Source organism: Strongylocentrotus purpuratus, unplaced genomic scaffold (assembly GCF_000002235.5).
Source record: "Strongylocentrotus purpuratus isolate Spur 01 unplaced genomic scaffold, Spur_5.0 spur5_contig_871, whole genome shotgun sequence".
NCBI lineage: Eukaryota > Metazoa > Echinodermata > Echinoidea > Camarodonta > Strongylocentrotidae > Strongylocentrotus > Strongylocentrotus purpuratus.
This window is the reverse complement of record NW_022145581.1, coordinates 293,116-312,937: the sequence shown is the minus strand read 5'-3', so window position 1 is coordinate 312,937 and position 19,822 is coordinate 293,116. Positions and strand designations below refer to the sequence as shown.

Sequence of the window (19,822 nt, the reverse complement as noted above, 5' to 3'; positions counted from 1 at the left end):
AGACACTTGACACAGTTCTCGAAGATGATAATAATTTTGTCAAAGATGGGCATCTTGTTAAGACATCAGTGATTGATGAATTAAAGACAGAGAGACAGAGGTGGTAATGAAGAGAGAGACACAGAACCTCCTTGCTATAACGAATCATGAGAAATACATTTATGAGCATTTGTTTGTGAATGGCATGTTCCCTAGGTCCGTGTTACGCCCCTCCCCCCCCCCCCCCCCCCCCATTTAACTGGTGCTCCCTCATTGGCTTGATCAATGCTACAACATTGTACATATCTTTAAATGTTCTCATTATGATTATCTGTTATCATTTCTCTTTACTTCCTCGCCCCCTCTAGCTCTCTCACATAGAAATACTCATTTTCCTCCATTCTCTCTTTCCCTCATTATCCCCTCTCTTTTCTGTTTTGTCCTCTATTTCTCTCTCTCTTTCTCTCTCTCTTTCCCATCCCCTCTTTCTCTCGTTATTCCTTTCTCTCACTCTTTCCTTCTTCCTTACCTTTTTTTCTCCCCTCTCTATTTAATTCCTTATCCAATATTTACCTTATCCTTTCACCTTCTATTTCCATAACTCCCGCTATATCCTTCTTTTATTTATGCCATATCGTCTCTCTTACTCTTTCCCTCAACCCACCCCCTCTCAATTAAAAAAAAATGTTCGCACAAAGAACAAAATAAGAGTGAAAATTCAGATTATGTTATGCATGTTTGATATATTTCAATGTTTCTACAGAATATTTTCATAAGACACATGTTTGGACATGATCATCCAGAACATACACTTTGTCTCGCACCACAACAGTGTATGCTTTAATAAGGCTATGTAGATTGTACAGAAATGGATTATTACTTTTAATCAAGTATTGTTTGCAAGATCAGGGGGCGACTCCGAGATTTTATAAATTGCGGGAGGGGTTCAATTCCTCCAAAATCCCGTGAAGAAAAAAATGAAAGTAAAAACTATATGGCAAATATAGGGGTTCATTCATCCAAAACTTTATGATTTATATGAAGCGTACACAAAAAGGCAAACATAGAAAGGAGAGTTCCAGTGGATACTTTTCCCCCTGGAACCACTCCTAAAGATTGTGCCAGGAACAAATATTGCTCCTCTTCTCCATGAATATTCATGATGGAAATGCTGCTTCAACTTACAGAAATATATTATGTACTTTTCATTACCATACATTCTCCATATTCATTCAGAAATATTTACATGTTTTTCAAACAAGCTGTTTTGCATATCGATTTTACAATAACTCATGAAAGAAAGGGATCATATTATTAGATTACATTTATGCAGTATTATGCATCAGTTAAAAAAAAAAATTAATTCAAAGTTTGGTATTAAGTTTGGATTTCCCTTTGCATTCAGCCACATCTTAACAAGCCTTAAGAAATAAAATAATTGGACAAGCTAAAGTGTAATGCTTTCCACACAACTGTGCCAGGAGTGTCATTTTTGGTAGACATGGCGCATTATAAATGTTCACTATTATTATTGTTGCTGCATGAGATTATATCTTGCTTGTTAGTATGCCTGTGTTTTTTTTCTTTTTTGTGTGCGGTATTTAATTTAACAAACATAAACATGCAATACCATTGAAATAAGTTACACAGTTTTGTTATTTATCAGGAGACAATTCATATTACACAGTCATGACGATATAATTATGTAGCATAGAACATTAAAGTAAAGCTGTAATGAATGGAGATCCCGTCCAAGAGGTCCCTTTGAAGCCATCCGTGGCACCGCGCGTCTTTTGTTTCCCCTACCGTAATCCCCTTAATCCCTCTCCGAGATCATACAGCTCCCTAGTGGCTCTAAGTCCTCCCGTTCCACCAACAGCCCAGGCCAGCGAGCACGGCGGCTTATGCGTTGCCGGCCCGTACTTGGGGCGAAAAGTGGTGATGAATTGACAACTTCTAACCATCGTCCAACAAATGCGCAAACATATAACACAATTTCATTTAGTTCTTTAGGGAGATAAACCTTTGGACTACCTTCCTAGCTATATACAAATTTCGGAAATTTTCGGAAAATGTCAATAATTAGATGATAAAATCCTGATGATGAAAACCTTACATTCGCTCCAACTCACGATTTCCTTGGTCGATTTTGCTGGTTGAAATGGTTACGTCTTCAGTAGAGCTATCCCAGCACGAAAAAAACATTTGATAACCAAAATAAAGTTTCATTGGTCATATGTCGGGAATTCTGTATTTTATATGTTAAAGCTAAATACATCTTCACTGAACATGACCTAATTTGTCGGTGCCACGCATGTCTTCAAAGCTCGATGCCTGCATATTTTTACGACCGAGTGAACAGAGAACTTCGGGAAGCAGACGGCGTTGCGTAACATTTCGTAATATTTGGAATACTAGAGGGAAACTGTGCATTGATAAGGACAGCTGTAGATGGATTTGATGGCTGGAGAGGGTTACATTCCTTTTTGTTAAGCCAAGTTAATCTTGAATATATTTTCCTCGGGAAATTCTTTCGAGACGGAGTCTCCATTCATTACAACTTCCTGGTCATTATGTCTAAGTTGTCAAGTTTGCTGGTTTCAATCAATGTTGTGCTTACTGTCCTGCTCCAGCCCTTTGCTTGAATGGTTTCACAGTGAAATTCATAAGCATACTTTGTTGTTAAGAACTAGTACCCTGGATTACGAGCAAATTAGTGCGTCGGTACTTTATGCTAAGTACTATTGAAAACCTGGAACCTGAAACCTGAAGCTAGAAGATGATTATGTAAAGTCACTCTCAATCGTTAAGCAGAATGTAGGTATTGGTATTGATACATCTAAATGACTTCAAAATCAAATACTCTATGAACACTTGTGCAAGAGATTAAATACCATAAAAGAACTGAACACAACTGTAGCGAAAGAAAGAGAAATATTAATTTTAAGCCAAATCATACAGATAATGTACTTACAAATATTATGTATACTTCAACTGATCTGCTACTATTGTTACACAGTAAAGGCCTTGCATTAGCAAAAGTTCTCTCTTCTTACGTTGACTTCAACATGAAAGAACACGTAATCTAGAGTTGATAGAGTTTCATGATCTTTCTTACCCTCATGAAAAAAAATTCCTAATCACTTAATCCTTCTACATTGGATAGAATGGTATTACAAAGTCTTGTGACCGAAATATATCCCTGAAGAACTTTGTCTAACTACGGTTGGATATCTGCATTGTAAATAATTCTTCCTAGCGAAATAAAAAGATTTGTTTCAAGGGGGGTCGGCATAATCATACTTCTCCCCCCTCACCCCCCCCCCCCCCCGAACCCCTGTAACGCTTCTATAGCCATAATAAGGAACGTGAATGCATTCATCCTATGCTAGACTGCTATGATTCATATTCATATTAATCTATTCACAAAAAGCAACAAAGCACATCCTTTTTCAATGATCCTACATTATGTGTTTGGGGAAGGAATTTGTTTGCAAATTTGTGCCAAGTGAGCATCAGTTTGACGTTGGCTGGTATACAAATATAGACGCCATTTTTATTGGCACCTGGTACACATGTTACACGAAGTTGGATGGATTGTGCTTCTTCAAACAGTTTAAATCATAAAAAGAGCGTCTAGATGATCAGCATTCTTTCTGACTTCACATTGCGAAGATTTAAATTGCAACATACTGGTATTAAGGTGAGCTTTACATTTCATGTAGGTCATTTTGCTGTGAAAATGTTCGGTTTCATACAAGGAAGTGGATGAAAATACGTAACTATTCGATAAAAGGAGAACCATAGGTATTTATGCGGGATAGGGTATGTTTATCTTATCTGTAGGAAGAAATATAATAATACAAAGTAAAATTCATGGGATAGCAACCTGTCTTTTTTGTTCGTTTGCTTTACTTTTCACAAAATCGATAAATCAGGATGATTCCTGGCAACGAAATGACTGAATACATTGTTTTCTCGCTTGTTCACAATATTTTAAAAATCTGGATGATATATTTGTTAGTGTGAGGCTTTCACCAACAAAATATGTCTAATTGTACAAGAATTGGAAAACAAATAATCTGATGTATTTTGGATAATGATGACGTGAAACAAAGAATCAGAGACACTTGGAGGGAAAATTAGATGGAAACGAAGTTTCAAGTTGCGGGTTCTTCACAATATGTTAAAGATACTATGTCCCTTTTGCAGCCAACCTCAAATTCTGTAGAACTTCCCGGGAATTATGAATATGTCATGTATGTCTTATCTGTGAAATGTAAACGTTAGCATTGTCCTAATATTCAAATTATGCAAAGAAACCCGTTTACTTGCTAGACTTCACTGTCAGACACTATTGTTAGTATGGAGTGAGTGACTGGCTTTTTTTCTTCTTTGGTAATAACATACATAAAAAGAGCTGTAAAGGATTTGTCTACATCAATAACCTACTTCTTGTAAAGGCCAAAATTAAACTGATTGAATCTTTGCGCAGCATAAAACGTACGACCATGCGGTACAATGGTCTGAAAATCAAGACTATTACTCATTGGCTCTATAGCTCCTAAGTCGATTTGGCAACTGATAGTCGTTATTTTCCCACTTAAAGACATTTCAAGCCCTCTTTTTTTAAGGGGAGTTCTAATTTAGTATTATCTTTCAATTGCCGTTGGAATTCAACCTTTTCATCTTGGCCTACAATCGTTGGCCTACAAATGGGACATAGTACCTTTAAGAGGGGATAGGGGTATTGACATGGATAGTGTGAAAGGAAGCGATAACAAGGGAGGGGGGATAGAGAGGAAGACAGAGAGAGAAGTGGAGAGCGGGAGAGAGAAAGATGGGAAGAAAGGAATCGATAGGAAAAGAGAGAGAGAGAAGGAGAGAGAGAGAGAGAGAGAGAGCAGAAAGAGACAACTAATGACAGATAATTATAATGATTTAAAATGATTGCACTTGTATAGCATAGGTCCAGCCAATGAGGGGGCATCGGTCAAATAATAGGTGAAAAAGAGAGGGGAGGATGCGCCACGTGCACTTAGGGTACATGCAATAAGGTTAAATGGCCATGTATGCAATTCTCAAATATTATTGCAGTGAGAATCTTAAAATGAGTTGAATAGCGAATACTCAAGGAACACCATTAGTGCAAAGAGATGAAATAACATACAAACAATACACACACATGTAATGACATAAAGAGAAAGATTGATTTGAGCCGAATCAAACAGATACTAGTCTAGTTTAGATGGAGGCAAGTCAACCTGGGGTTAAGGTCGTGCTAAGAGCTAGTCAGGGTCAATATGGTAAGGTAGGTGTTAAGGTCGGAGTAGTGAAAGTCCGGACGATGGTCGTGTTAACCACGCCTACCTTTACCCCTGACCTATTTACTCCTGGACATAATCCACGAGTAACTCGCTAACACGAGTAGAGGGTAGCGTAAGTTGTCCGTGTGGATGCTCTCGCTTACACCCGGGAGTATATGTGTGACTTTTCACGAGCCATCTAAACACAGACTTTGGCCAACTTGGTTTCACTGGGTCACAACGTGGCCTATATTCTTTTGTTTTGTGTTTGCCTAACAAAGCAGAAGTCGCCATAATGGCCCGAATTCACAAAGGAGGTTTGTCGACAGGTATTTGTCGACAGATAGGTTTATGTGCGTCCTATTGGAGCTCAGTATTATTTTGCTCTTGTTTGTAATTCGAACCAGAGGAAAATAACACTGAGTTCCTATTTGGGAAATTTGTGTATTCGGATGGTCATATCTCAGCCAATTGGTTTTTCGACATTTGGACAATATTTTTGATGCTCTTTCGGAAAAAAAAGAAAACATGGAGAAATTCTAAACGTAGATTGGTATGATGTCACAGCTTCAGTATTCCATATGGTGTAAGTGAAATATTCATGAGAATTTACTGCTGCAGGGATTAACGTACGCCGAATAGCAAAACCCCGTCTGAACAAGACCTGTGTAGTTTAGTTTATTATTTATACTTCAACTGATTGTATTGTATTTATTTTCCAATCATATTAAAAAGACAAATAACATATGACATAAAACGAAATTAAACATAACAGAATTAAAAAAAATAAATTACATGTGTATATAGATTGCTTAAAAATGATTGGCTGGATTGCCCGTTCAGTGTCATAAAAATATATGACACTGTTCTTCCTGGGGGTCCAGGTACAATTAAAAGAAACATTACGTAAATAGAAATTTTAAAAATAATGCACAAGCTGCTGAGTATAACACTTGCATGTCCTCTTTCGTGTTAACCAATGAAACAAAACAATTAAAAGCAAGAAAAGGCTATACATTTACAATTGCTGAGATTTGCGGATAATTAACCCGCTATGCGCGAATCAGTAAGAGGAACGACTGCAAGACAGAGAGATAGAGAGAGAGAGAGAGAGAGAGAGAGAAAGGGAGAAAGAGAAATGGAGAAGAACTCTCTTGCAAAGCGTGTGGAAGGCACATGTAACGCCTTGCGCGTCCGGGGAAAGAAATCAAAGCAATTGAATAGGTGAATGAACAAGTACAAAATATGCTACCTTATACCCCATTCACAGTGGCCTCAAACACCGCGACAGCAGCGGGACTGTCCCGCTGCTGTCGCGGTGTTTACTCAGTGTGAAGGCTCTCCGCTATAACACCGCGACAAACACGTGTGATTTGTTTACTTACCTATCACTGACCTCTTTTCTACAGCAATGGGGAACATAAAGTGAAATAGAAATAAAGTAACCAGTGGATTCAAATTGATTTTATTATTATGTAGGTATTATAATTATCCAAATACAAATATTTCACACTTCAAAAAATTAAAATATTCTGCTGGAAGCAATAAAAATGCTAGTTTTTTAAAAAGTAATATGATCGAGGATACAAAAAGCAACTTGACATGTTTACCGCGCAATTTCAAGCAAGTATTTCCGGTCATATCGGGGTCACTCGCGGGTCATGAGCCATGCATACACGTGTTTGTTACGGAGGTAATAAAAATCACCCGCTGCAGCGTGAATGGGTACATGATATTTATCCCGCTGCTGCAGCGGGATAACTTTTCTACTGTGAATGCATTTGTAGCGGTGTTATGGCGGTGTCGCCGCTCCGCTACAACGCCGCTACAAATTTCAAAACCACTGTGAATGGGGTATTATTCACGGATCCCGGACGCGCCGAGCATAACACCATGTAATTCCAAACCCCACGCGAGAGACCCGCCCACTGTGTTGTCTAATTCTCTATCCGACAATCGATCCTCAACTATAAACGTCAATAAACGATTTTCCCTATGAGGCCAAAATTTATACACACGCCATCATCAAACGCTAATTAAAAATGCCATACGCACACCTGACAACAAACTATCGCACCCCAATAGAAGGTACGCAGTGCTTGTTGCCAGCCGGGACAAGTTAAAAAGCTTATCCCAGCTAGCAACGCAAATGAATGCAATTCGCATTCCGACCATTGTGATGCGGCCGCTCGCTATCAGGTGATTACATAGCTTGTCCTAGGGCAGGCATGAGTAAACTTGACCACAAGAGGAAAACGGTGTATTGCCGCGTACCAAGCAAAACAAACCCACAAATTTGAGCATTCAGCCATCGTGCAGTAGAAAGAAAGACGAGGCAAAAAATACCATACACTTTCGGGCTACACGAAAGAAAAAGCATCAATAGTTTCAAACAGCAGCTTGATTTACACAATTATGTTTACATACACAAGTAGAACTTAAATACATGTCTACCCTAATTACTAGTAATGTGTCCCCCCCCCCCCCCCCCCCACAGCTAAGTGTAACTTCTGGCAAGGCATAATACCACTGAAAGTCTAGGCAAGATCAATGAATGGCAGATAGTTCTTTGCAAAAAAACACTTAAGCTGTTGGAGAGTTTAATATTGTTAGGTAAGCGGTTAAATTCTCACGAGCCTCTATATAAAAACATTCTCCGACAGCTCTCGGAATTCGGTTTGGGTAGAGCTAAATTTCCCCGGGATCTCAACCCGTATAAATAATTATTATAATTAAAACGATCCTTCAAATAAGAAGGGGCAAGATTGTGTAATGATTTGTACACCATCGTGAGCAGGTGTGACTTTCGTCTAGATTGTAATAAGGACCACCCCAATCTTCCGTGAATTTCGTTGTTAGAAATATGATCATAGGGGTTTACACTTAAAATGATTCGACCTGCTCTATTTTGTAATTTTTGGAGTCGGTCAACATGTTTCTTGCTAGCGGAATCATAAACAATATCAGCATAATCAAACAGGGGTAAAATTATTGAATTGTAAACTAACTTTAATTGAGTTTGAGGTAAACAATGGCGGAGTCGGGCAAGATAGTTAACTGTTTTTCCAATTTTCTTACACATTTCATCAATATGAATATCCCATTTTAAACGAGGATCGAGCTGCATACCAAGGTATTTAACCACGTTTTTCTGTGTAATAGCTTTGCCAGAAATTTGAACATTAAAAATATTATATTTTGATAACATATAACTTGATCCAAATAACATGCTAATAGTTTTCTCAACATTAAGGCTAAGTTTGTTCTGACATAGCCAATTGTGAACATTGTTTAAATCGATATTTAGGATTCTTTGAATATTACAGACATTTTTATCGGAAAAATATAGCACAGTGTCATCTGCATAAAGATGAATGTTACAATGTTTTACTCTGTTAACCAAATCATTTATATAAATCGTAAAAAGCAGCGGCCCGAGGGTTGACCCTTGAGGAATTCCATAATCGACATCTAAAATGTTTGAAGAAGTAGAGTTCAAACAAGTAAAAATTTGACGGTTGCATAAATAAGTACGAAACCAGTGTAACACGTTGTCAGTAACTCCCAATGACTCGAGTTTGTTTAAAAGAATATTTACGTCAACAGTATCAAAAGCCTTTTTAAGGTCAATGAAAACCGCTCCAGTGTATAAACCTTTGTCCATGGATTCTAACCATTCATCGGTAACCTTCAATAGAGAAGTCATAGTTGAATGCATCTTTCGAAAACCAGACTGCTGTCGGCTCAAAATCTCATGTTCATTCATGTATAATTTCAGTTGTTTACAAACAAGTTTTTCTAGAATTTTAGAAACAGTCGGCAAAATGGATATAGGTCTGTAATTACATGGATCTTCTTTATTTCCTGATTTAAATATTGGAATCACTTTGGCTGTCTTATACTGGTTTGGAAATTTAGAGTCAAGCAGTGATTTATTGAATAAATAAGTAAGATAAGGGGCAATAATTGGAGCTGACATTTTCAACAACCCTATAGAAATACCATCAGTACCACAAGCAGACTTGTTTTTCATAAGTTTGATCTCTTTTTGAACTTCCTCCACTGTGATCATTTGGAAATTGAAACAAGAATCTGTATGATCGTCAAAAATAACTGAATCACTTGCTTCGGGTATTTTGGAAGCTAAAACCTTGCCAACATTTGCGAAATAATCATTGAATTGTTCACTTCTTTGATGTAAATGTTCTTCATTAGAAAAGGTTGATTTCATTGAATTGTTCGAGGGTAATAATGACTTCAATACAGACCAAGTATTTCCAGCATTGGTTTGAATTTTTGTCAGTTGATCAGTGTAATATTTTTTCTTGGCTTTTCGAATGTCAAAAGTCACTTTATTTCTCAATTTTCTATAATCTTTCATTTTTTGTTCATCTTTAGCTTTCCATGCCTTTTCTTTTAATTTATTTCTCTTTTTAATGAGATTAAAAATATCTGAGTTCATCCAAGGAGATTTTCTAATCTTCATTCTTTTCTTTTTGACTGGCATATACCGATTAACGACATTCATGAATAAACTCTCCCATTTGCTGATAGCCAAGTCAATATCATTAATATCTAAAACTTCAAACCAAGGCTGATTTTTTAAACTTTCGAAGTATGAGTTCAGATCAATTCCTGATTTTTTCCTAAAATTTACAGTTTGAGGATTTCCACTGTGTTTTGATTTCCAAATGATATAACTCAAAGAATGATCACTGATACCTAGGTGTATAACACCATGACTAAAAACCTTCTCTTTTTTATTTGTTAGAGTGTGGTCAATAAGGGTTGATGAATCGGATGTTATCCTGGTAGGAATTTCAGTATTGATCTGTTCTAGTGAATATACATTATGGATTTCATTAAGACGTTTTGAATTTGCAGACAATGGAACATTCAATAAATCACAGTTTGTGTCACTCATAACAATAATGGGATAGTTAAAACTGTCAAGAAATGATAGCATCTCTTCATAGTATTGTAAAGTCTCAATGTTACTATTGGGAGGTCGGTACCACGTGAGGAAAATTAAAGGTGTAGAACATTTAGGTTGAATCATTACAGGAATTATTTCTAATGAAGAAAACAAAGTATCATATTTAATCAAATCAAATGACAAGGAACTGTGAATATATACAGCCACTCCCCCACCATGTCGGTTTCTGTCTTTTCGAACAAGGTGAAAATCATCAATATCAAGTTCACTATGGAAAACTGAGTCATCAAGGAAAGTTTCATTTAACGCTAATATATGAACTTGATTGTTATGCAAAAACGATTTAATCTCTTCAAGATTTCGATAAAGACTGCGAATATTAAGATGGGCCAATTTAATTCCCTTACTTTTAAAACAATCGTATTGCACTGAACAAAAATTATCACATGAACTCTTATCCTTGACTATGTCGTCTTCACATGGTAAGTTGACTGTATTATCACAGCTCTTATCAATTGATGGTAAATGAGTAAAAAGACACTTCGTACATTGCCAATCTATGAAATGATGTGTTACATCATCATATAAAGCATTGCTTATGAATTCACATTTTGTATGAGCCCACTGATTGCAAAGTGTACATTGTAAAGCCCTTTGCTTACATGTTACATTAACAGAGCATTTAGAACAAGGGTACTGCCTAACCATTTAGCCCCTTATAAAAGTATAATACAGAAATATATGGAAAATACAAAGTTTATATACGGAATAAACTGATCTGCTACATCTGCTCCACAGCGAACGTCTTGTATGAGCCAAGATTATTTCCACTCACTTTGTCTTTAGCATTGAAAGAACACGTAATACAAAGCTTTTAAATATTCAGAATCTGTCTTACCCTGACGCAACCATTGATCTAATGAGTGTATTGCTTCTACCTAGGATAGAACAGTGGCACAAAGTCATGTGACCGAGATATAAGTTTTAAAAGAACTGTTTCTAACTACAGCTGGCCATTTCATTTTAGGGGTTAGGATAAGCCCCCCCCCCCCCCTGAAACGATTCAATGGATTGAAATCACAAGGAATGTCAATGCATTCATTTATATTCATGATAAATATTTCACAAATAGAGCAACGGAGCACATCTTTTGTCAACGCTCCTACATTGTGTGTTTTGGGGACAATTACTCTGTTTTTCTACTTGCCATATGCATGCACTGTATGCATGCATGAGTGAAAATGTTCTTGAATTTGTGTGCAAATTTAGGCCAAGTGAGCATCAGTTTGACGTTGGATGACATACAACTACAGGCCATCTTGATTTGCACTTTAATACAAATATTACGATTAATACAGGTTGGAGGAATTTGTTATCAGCTTTATTTTTGGCTTCATATTACGAATGTTAAAATCGCAACATACAGGTATGTAAAGTGAGCTGTAAATTTGATGTATTTTATCTTTGCTTTGAACAAGGTTGGTTTCATATAAGGAAGGGGATGAAAAATGTCTAAAATTGTAATAATGCAAACAAAAAGAAAAACAGTTGCATGTGAGATGGGGTATGTATGTCTTATTTGACAGTAGACAGATGATAATTCACATAATGGATCCACTTATAAGAAATCTTTCAGAAATATAAGGTCCTACAACATGAGATGAAATATCTCACACTGTTTGTCTCTTTTTCTTTCTTCGTGTCTCTATCTCTCACTGCCCGAATTGCGTCATTATTTGGTTGGCATGGCACCCGAATAAAACCTTATTTATTGTATTTCTATATCGAAATGAAATGTATGCCACAACAACATTTTCTTTTTATACCACTCGTGGATTTACTCATCGAAAAATTGATAAATCATATTGATTCCTGGCCAGGAGATGACTGAAGACAATTTTTTGCTCGATTGCTCGCAATATTTGGGATCCGGGCAATATCTTTTCAGACGAGAGACCCTATTTACAATGGACAATATATAAAAACGCATGTACCTTATTAGCTAACGTACCACATAAAGAAAAACAATATTTACTTTGAAGTTAACATTAACCTCATGGGATAAGACTAGATGATACTTGGTTGTTTCCATACATACAATTATAATTGTTCATAACCAAGTATGAGAAGCGATTTAACATCACAATACTTACAGTGCCGTGACTCGTTTTCTATGAAATTTTTATTCTCATATATTCCCTCGACGTTAGACAACAGAATACTTCCCTGTGAGTATCATAATTGACCAAATACTTTATGGTGATATTGACGGAATGGTTTCAATATGTTTTAATATTAGATAGCTTAGACAGATACCGATATGTGATTGGTCCAGAGCTCGTCACGTGATATCAATTGCAAGGATCCAAATTGTTATATTTTCCTGGCCGGTTATATTTTACCAGCTGGTGAAATAAATATATTTTTAATAAATGCATGTCGCCCTCTTGAATACCGAGGGTCATTTAAAAAAAAAATGTTTTTCATGATTTTTTTTTTCCCCTTGAAAATCTTTTTTTCGAATATTTCTTTTTTTTTCCCAAAAAATGATTTTGGGGGGCAAGAATCTTTTTTTTTCTCCCTTGAAATTATTTTTTCCCTAATTTTTTTTTTTTTTAGGATTTTTTTTTTTTTCTTGAACTATCTCGAAATATTTTTTTTTGTGTTCACTTCTTTTTCCACAATCTTAATTGTCCCCGAAAAAATATGGACCCCCCCCCCCTCCCCCCCCCCCCAAAAAAAAAAAATCAAACCAAGGCTATCTAATATAACAGTTATTGACTGGCAGGGGTATATAACACCACTTGAGAAATATAACTCCCTTCAGCGGTCCAAATAATGTTATATTGCACCCCTTACCAGTCAATAACTGTATAATTTAACACTACATTGTATGATGTGCTGGAGTATGAGGTTAAACGCTAACTATAAAATGCGTCGTAACATTGGTTGAAAACACCAATTTAGGACTAAGTCTGATCCAATCAAAAGGTTTTTTGATTTTATAACACCTTTTTCTCGCAGTTGTAACGCGTTGCATACATTGACCTTATATTATGCTTCGGCCATTGATAATATCACTTAATATCAAGAACACTGCCATTAAAGCGTGCATACGATCCTAAACCTATGTAAAGAACAAGATCAACATGTCAATTTTGCTTTCAATCATTAATTCTTGAATTAAAAATAATTCTTGCAAATCATATTACTAAATTGTGAATTCCATTCTGTCTCATCACGAGAAAGACTTTCAAAGGTTCAAACGTTTTGGGCAATGCATGTATAATGTAGGTCACGACCGCATATACTGACACAATATATATATTTAATTTATTTGTTATTTGCTCTCAGTGCATTATTTTTGTCAATATAATATATAATATATTGTTGCAACGTGCATGAGGACATATTGATAATGAAAGTAATTTTACTAATCATATTTCATTCTCTTCTTTTCACTCTGTCCGTCCCTCTTTCTTTCTTCTTCAATCCCCTCTTTTAATCTCCGTTTTTTCTTCACTTGGTTCTCATCCTTTTTCTCTCCCTCCGTGGCTCCTCCATCCCTCCTAACGTTCCCTCATTCTTTCTCCCTTCCTTTCCTCCCTGTCTATCCCTTCCCCGTTCATCCAACCCATAATTCCCCCACCCCCCCCCCTCTCTCTCTCTCTCTCTCTCTCTCTCTATTTCTCTCATCATAATTGTTCTTTCTACAGGTCAATACTCTGATCAAGATGGCGGCAAACTTCAGCTCAGCAGAAAACATCTGTGAAGGAGAGAACTGTCAATCAATCACAGATGTGACGTACTACGTGAAGGAGAAAAAGAAGCTCTGCGATGACTGCGCCTCCAAAGAGGAATGCATCGGAAAAGCTAGAAAGGGTAGGCACAATCTTTATTGTGAGAAGCATGATGGTGAAGAAATCAAACTGTATTGTAAAACCCATAGTATAGCAGTGTGTCAATTATGCGCAACGATAGATCACCGTGCCATGTCTTGCGAACAACAGGATATAGAGGGCGCCATTATGGATAGTAGAGCAAGACTAAACATTCTAAAAGAAAAGGCAAAGGACAAATTGGAGATTTGTCGAGTTTATGGAGATCAGATTCATAAGTGTAGAAAAGACACCGACACCCATCTACAGGCTTTGAAAGATGAAGTTGATTCGGTAATCAATAAGGCGATCAAAACAGAAAAGGACAAAGAGAAGGAGGATGCTGCAAAAATCAACCAGGAGACTGATGAGAAGAATACCAAACTTCACGAGGAGATTAAACAAATCAATGAAAAAATTCGAAAAAACGACGAGGAGAGAGAAAATCTACTTGAACTGAACCGTACAAATGCAGAGAGAAGACGAGAACCAATCGGCAACAAACAGCATGTTCTGCAAACAGACATTAAAAACATCGCTGAAGAGAAAGAGAGAAAGATTGGACAGTTAGAGATATCTTGGCAAGATAATACAAAAACCACAGAGACCACAATACAGACACTTGATACAATACTGAAAGATGATTCAAATGTCGTCAAAGACGGGCAACGTGTGAAGACATCGGTGAGTGATGAACTAAAGAAGCCACTGAATGAGGGTGAAGTGAAACAAGTCACTGATACCATATCGGGTGTGAGGTTTGTGAAGGGTGCTGGGAGAGAGAAGTATGATGGGAGGATTGATGGGTATGATGGGGAATGGACGCTCATTGATACAATCAATGTCAGTGATGAAATCAAATACCCGGCCATTGCAGGATGCATAGATGAATGCGATGTGATCATTACAGATAAAGATCTGAGTGGACAAGATACATACATGTTCAATATGAACACTAAACACACTCAGAGAGTGATAACCAATGTTATGTCATGTGTTGTCTCTTGTGCATTGCTGAATGATGACAAGGTTGTATGCGGTAAATACAGTCCTCAGACTGGTGGTAGTTATACAGGGGACAGTTTGACTGGATTCATCAATGTGTATGACAGACAATGGGACCACATCAATGACGTCACAATACCAATAAACACACCGCGTTATTACACGCGGGTGGATGTAGCTGTTGACCAGATTGGGATAATCATCGCTGCTGAGGAAGGTCAGTCCAAGATATACGTCATCAACCCAGCTGATGGTAAGATCATGCATACCATCACATGTAAACAGGGTATACTGATACGTGGTGTACTATCATCAGGTCACATCGTCGCTCAACCCTACCCACCAGAACACAGAGTGTTCATCATCGACAGAAAGGGTGCTCAAAGGGAAATCACCCACAGTGGTCTCATTCTGAATACCTGCATCGATCCTATAACAGACGACCTCTACGTCGTGACATCAGATGATGAGTGCAAGACGTGTGTGATTGATCAGGTGATGAGTGGAGGTGACATGGATAAGAGAAGAGTAGCATCATTCCCTCTATCAAGTAGATGTCATCCACTACAGAACAGGCTGACTCACCTTGTAACATCTCGCGTGGTGATGACGTCATCAGGGAATATGATTGCTTGCGATGTAGACAACATTCTCGTATTCAAAAAGTTATTGAGCCTATAGAGTACCGAAGCTGTGACATCATAACAATCTATTTTTAGAATTTCTCAATTTTTTTGTTCATTTTCTAATAGAGCATCAACAATAATGTCCAATTGTAAACAAAACACCAATTGAATATGTTAAGTATTGGCTAAAATATAACCATCTGAATAAAAAGATTTCCTATAGGAACTCAGTGATATTTTGCTCTGGTTCATAACATTACGAACCAAAGCAAAATAACACTGAGCTCTTAGGCCACCGTCCCACCCGCTTCCTTTTTGGGGGCCACCTCCTTTTTTTTCTTTTTAGTTTGTTGATTTTTGTTGATTTTTTTTTTTTGAAGTAACAAAAAACATGAAAAACACTGCTAAAATTGATCTATTTCTAATAGGAAAAAACAAAAAATGTCGGCGGCCATCTTGTAAAATAGCCCGAAAAAAGAAAGAAAAAAAGGGCTTCCTCCTTCCTAATTTTCAAAAAAGCAGGACGCTATACATGTTTTTTGTTTTTGTTTTTGTTTTTGTTTTTTGGGGGCGCCTCATAGGAAATCTATTTATTCAGATGGTCATATCTCAGCCAACATATTCAATTGGTTTTCGACATTTGGAAATCATTTTCGATGCTCATTTGGAAAATGAAGCAAAAATTAAGACATTCTAAAAAGTTTTTAAAAATTGATGACGTCACAATTCACCACTCTGTGAAGGCCCGTTCACAATTGACGCGGTAAACCGGTTTTTGTTTCTTTTTAATTTTTTGGTTCATGTGTGTGTTTATCTGTATTTTTTGTTAAAGACGTAATTGTAATGCGCTTCACATGTATGCATCTTAATAACACAGAGATCAGTTAATACGCATAGGAAATCTGTTGAGCGTAGTTTCCATTCATTTACACATTAAAAAACTCTGCCGTGGTATATCAAAAGCGCGTATGCAGGGGGGGGGGGGGGTTCCCTTTTGAATTTGTTATTGTGTGTTTTGGTGGAACTCCCCCCCCCCCCCTCCACCCCTACTTTGTTTTTGTTTTTTAATAAAAACAAAATAATAATAATTTAAAAAAAAAAAAATTGTGGTAATGGGTGACCCAAGAAAGCTGACCGTACCACCCCCTCAACAAAACGAAATATCGATCCGCAAAATTGAATCCCCCCCCCCCTTTTGAACTTTTTAATGTGTGTGTTTTGGTGGAACCCCCCTCCCCCCCCCCCCCCCCACCCTCACTTTTTTTTTTTTTTTTTTTTAATTTAAAAAAAAGTAAATAAATAAATTGTGTACATATCAGTTTGTGACGGTTATTTTGTTAATTGTAATCTATAATGAATATAGCTACATTATACTTAGTATGTGTACGAGTGAACTTTGTTGATGCTACGTGTTACTAAGAAACTTGATAGTTTATGTAGGACCTATTTTGAAGGAAAAAAACAATGCTACACCAATGAAAATGTGCATGTCTTTGTCATTTGTTTGTTTATTTTGTTGGTGTTAGTTTCTTTTCAACACGTCCTAATTTGTAAATAACTACATACTTTATGCAGGACCTTTTTTTGACAAAGCAGATGATATAACAATGTCTGAAAAGCAAGTTACTTGTTTTAGTTGTTTGTTTGTTTTAACTTGTTTTGTGTTTTGTAATCTACATATATATCTAAATTAGCTACATTATACTAAATATATCGAAGATTGAAATTTGAATTGATAATTGTTCTTGTTATGAAAAATAAAAGACATATATGTTACATGTAAATCCTTGATATGATTTTAATGAAAAAATGATATAATTCAAAAATTGCGTGTTTCCGTAACATCATATTATGAAAATAGACAATATGCACTGTAAAGAAGTGACCATCGGTATCTGTACTGAACAGAATTACGTATTTTAACAAAATACTCTTTAAAAAAGTTTACGTATAGATTATTGAATATATATATGCTTGTGTAAGTACTATCTTATAAACGTATTTATATATAGTATGTAGGCCTATGTGTCGATGTGTATATATATAGTCTTATAGATATAACAAATAATCTGCACTGTTAAAAGCCCATGCATGTTTTGTTTACGATATTATTTTCGATATTATCTTAAAAGATAGATAATTATAAAACGAAACAAAAAATAACAATAATACAAAAATGAGATATATAATCACGTGACGTATTTTGGCGACAATAGTCACAACTGACTAATCGCCAATAAGCCAAAATACAACAACAACAACTGTAAAATAAAATGTGAATAGCTGCATTGTTCTAGTATTTCTAAGATTCGTTCATATTTCTTTTCATCTTTTTTAATAAAAAAGCTATAAAAAATCAAGTGAGTTTCACTGATTTGTAAAGTGTGATTTATCACAAGATTATACACAATATTACGTATTCTCATGCGAAGCTGCACTGAGTAAGAATCGAATTGGTTGATTTCTGTTAAATTGTGTAACATAAGATTATGTTTGTATGTTCTGCGTACATATCCGGTAATGATCGTTTACCTCCTTACGTGGAGATCATGTGGTCCTCTCGTTCCTTCGCTAAACTCTCATAGCTCAGTCCACCGGTAGATGAGGGTTCGAATCCCAGCTCGGCACTAACGTCCTTTCTTTGAAGACATTAATCCATATTTGGCACTCTCTACCCAGGTGTCGTAAACGGATACCTTTTCGTGCTGAGATAATAATGATTGCAAGGCCCGCAGGAAGAGCGTGTGACTACCCTCGATAAATAAAACCCAATTAGTATATCAATTATTATTTTGTTTAATTATCTTTCTCTTCTCCCGAAGTGATGCCTTTCAATAACGGATTTGTAATCAGGTCGTAGACTTGGGGAAGAATAGTTTTCAAGTATGACTATTCAATGTTTACAAATACATATTAATTTTAAATGAATTAAGAGTACTGAATTGTGACGTCATACTAGCCAAGTTGTCAAGGTTGATGGACCCAAACAATTTTGTGCTAGACCAGGGAGATGTGACTTTGAAGTCTCCCTGGCTAAACAATGGCATGGTGATCATCACCATTTTGCCTGCTCCAGCCCGTTGCTCGAATCATTTCGCGGTAAACCTCCTGCGCAGGCTCTCTTCTTTGGAACCAGTACCCGGGACAACGAACGAATATGACGTCAACACTATGGTACTCTTTTAGGCGATTCCGTGTATTATGCCCAGAATGCGAGAATTTGTTTTCTTCTTCACATAAATCATCCCAAGATCAAGAAGCTATTTATAAAACCGTTGAATGATGGTGGTTTCTGTTATCACTCTCGTTAGTCAGACACATCAAGGGGTGTTTCGGTCAGTGGTGCAAAATGAAGATAAATGTCATAAATATGTGGTATGGAACACCGTATTGCACTAGGCGTTGTGGCGTGCGCCTGTAATCCAGCTAAAAAGTGGAAGTTACAAACTGATTCAGCCGAGGACGCAGGTTCGAAACTGAGTCACGTCTTTCGGATGGTGACGTTTAAAGGTCGGTCCCAGACGTAAATAATCATATCTGATTGATACACGTCTGTAAAAACCCAATACACACACACACACGTATTGCACTGAATCGTTACATGCATGTAAATTGTTTACCTTTTCTTACAATATAACTGAAAGGAGTCGGTGGAAGAAAAAATAACATTCCCTTGCATCACTTAAATAGTTTGTCATTTCTTTCCGAACTTTTTCAGTATTTTTTTCTGTTATCATGTTTGCTTTTTAATAACTTTTCGAATGTATTTCATTAGTATGGTACTATGCTGTGATTTATTGGATTAACCATAACAGATATAAGTCTGTTTTCTGTAATAAAGCTATACAGGTAGACAGGACGCTAGTTATGATTCAGGTTTTCATTTGTGTATTTGTCAATATTCATACCGAAATCACCATAATTATATGCGATAAAGAAGTAAAAGAACAGACTTGGTTTTTTGTTTAATGGAGGCAAGAGAGAGAAAGAGAGAGAGAGAAGGGGTGATACAATTTATTCAATTAATTTTCCATATTAAAAAAACACACAAATATAACAAAGTATTGACACGTTGTAATAAAATCATAATAT

General features: G+C 36.5%; 1 protein-coding gene across 1 annotated transcript; it reads left to right on the top strand.

Annotated features, from left to right (window-relative positions):
- Positions 1-3,513: 3,513 nt before the first annotated feature.
- LOC105442177 lies at positions 3,514-15,916 on the top strand. Its single transcript, XM_030976720.1, has 2 exons — positions 3,514-3,682; positions 13,938-15,916. Exons 1-2 carry the CDS (start codon positions 3,620-3,622, stop codon positions 15,783-15,785), a joined length of 1,911 nt encoding a protein of 636 aa, XP_030832580.1. The 5' UTR covers positions 3,514-3,619; the 3' UTR covers positions 15,786-15,916.
- Positions 15,917-19,822: the final 3,906 nt, after the last annotated feature.

Coding starts and splice junctions, on each gene's coding strand:
- LOC105442177 (XM_030976720.1), top strand. CDS start 3,620: ATGATCAGCATTCTTTCTGACTTCACATTGCGAAGATTTAAATTGCAA. Junction 3,683..13,937: donor TGCAACATACTGGTATTAAG/GTGAGCTTTACA, acceptor TTCTTTCTACAG/GTCAATACTCTGATCAAGAT.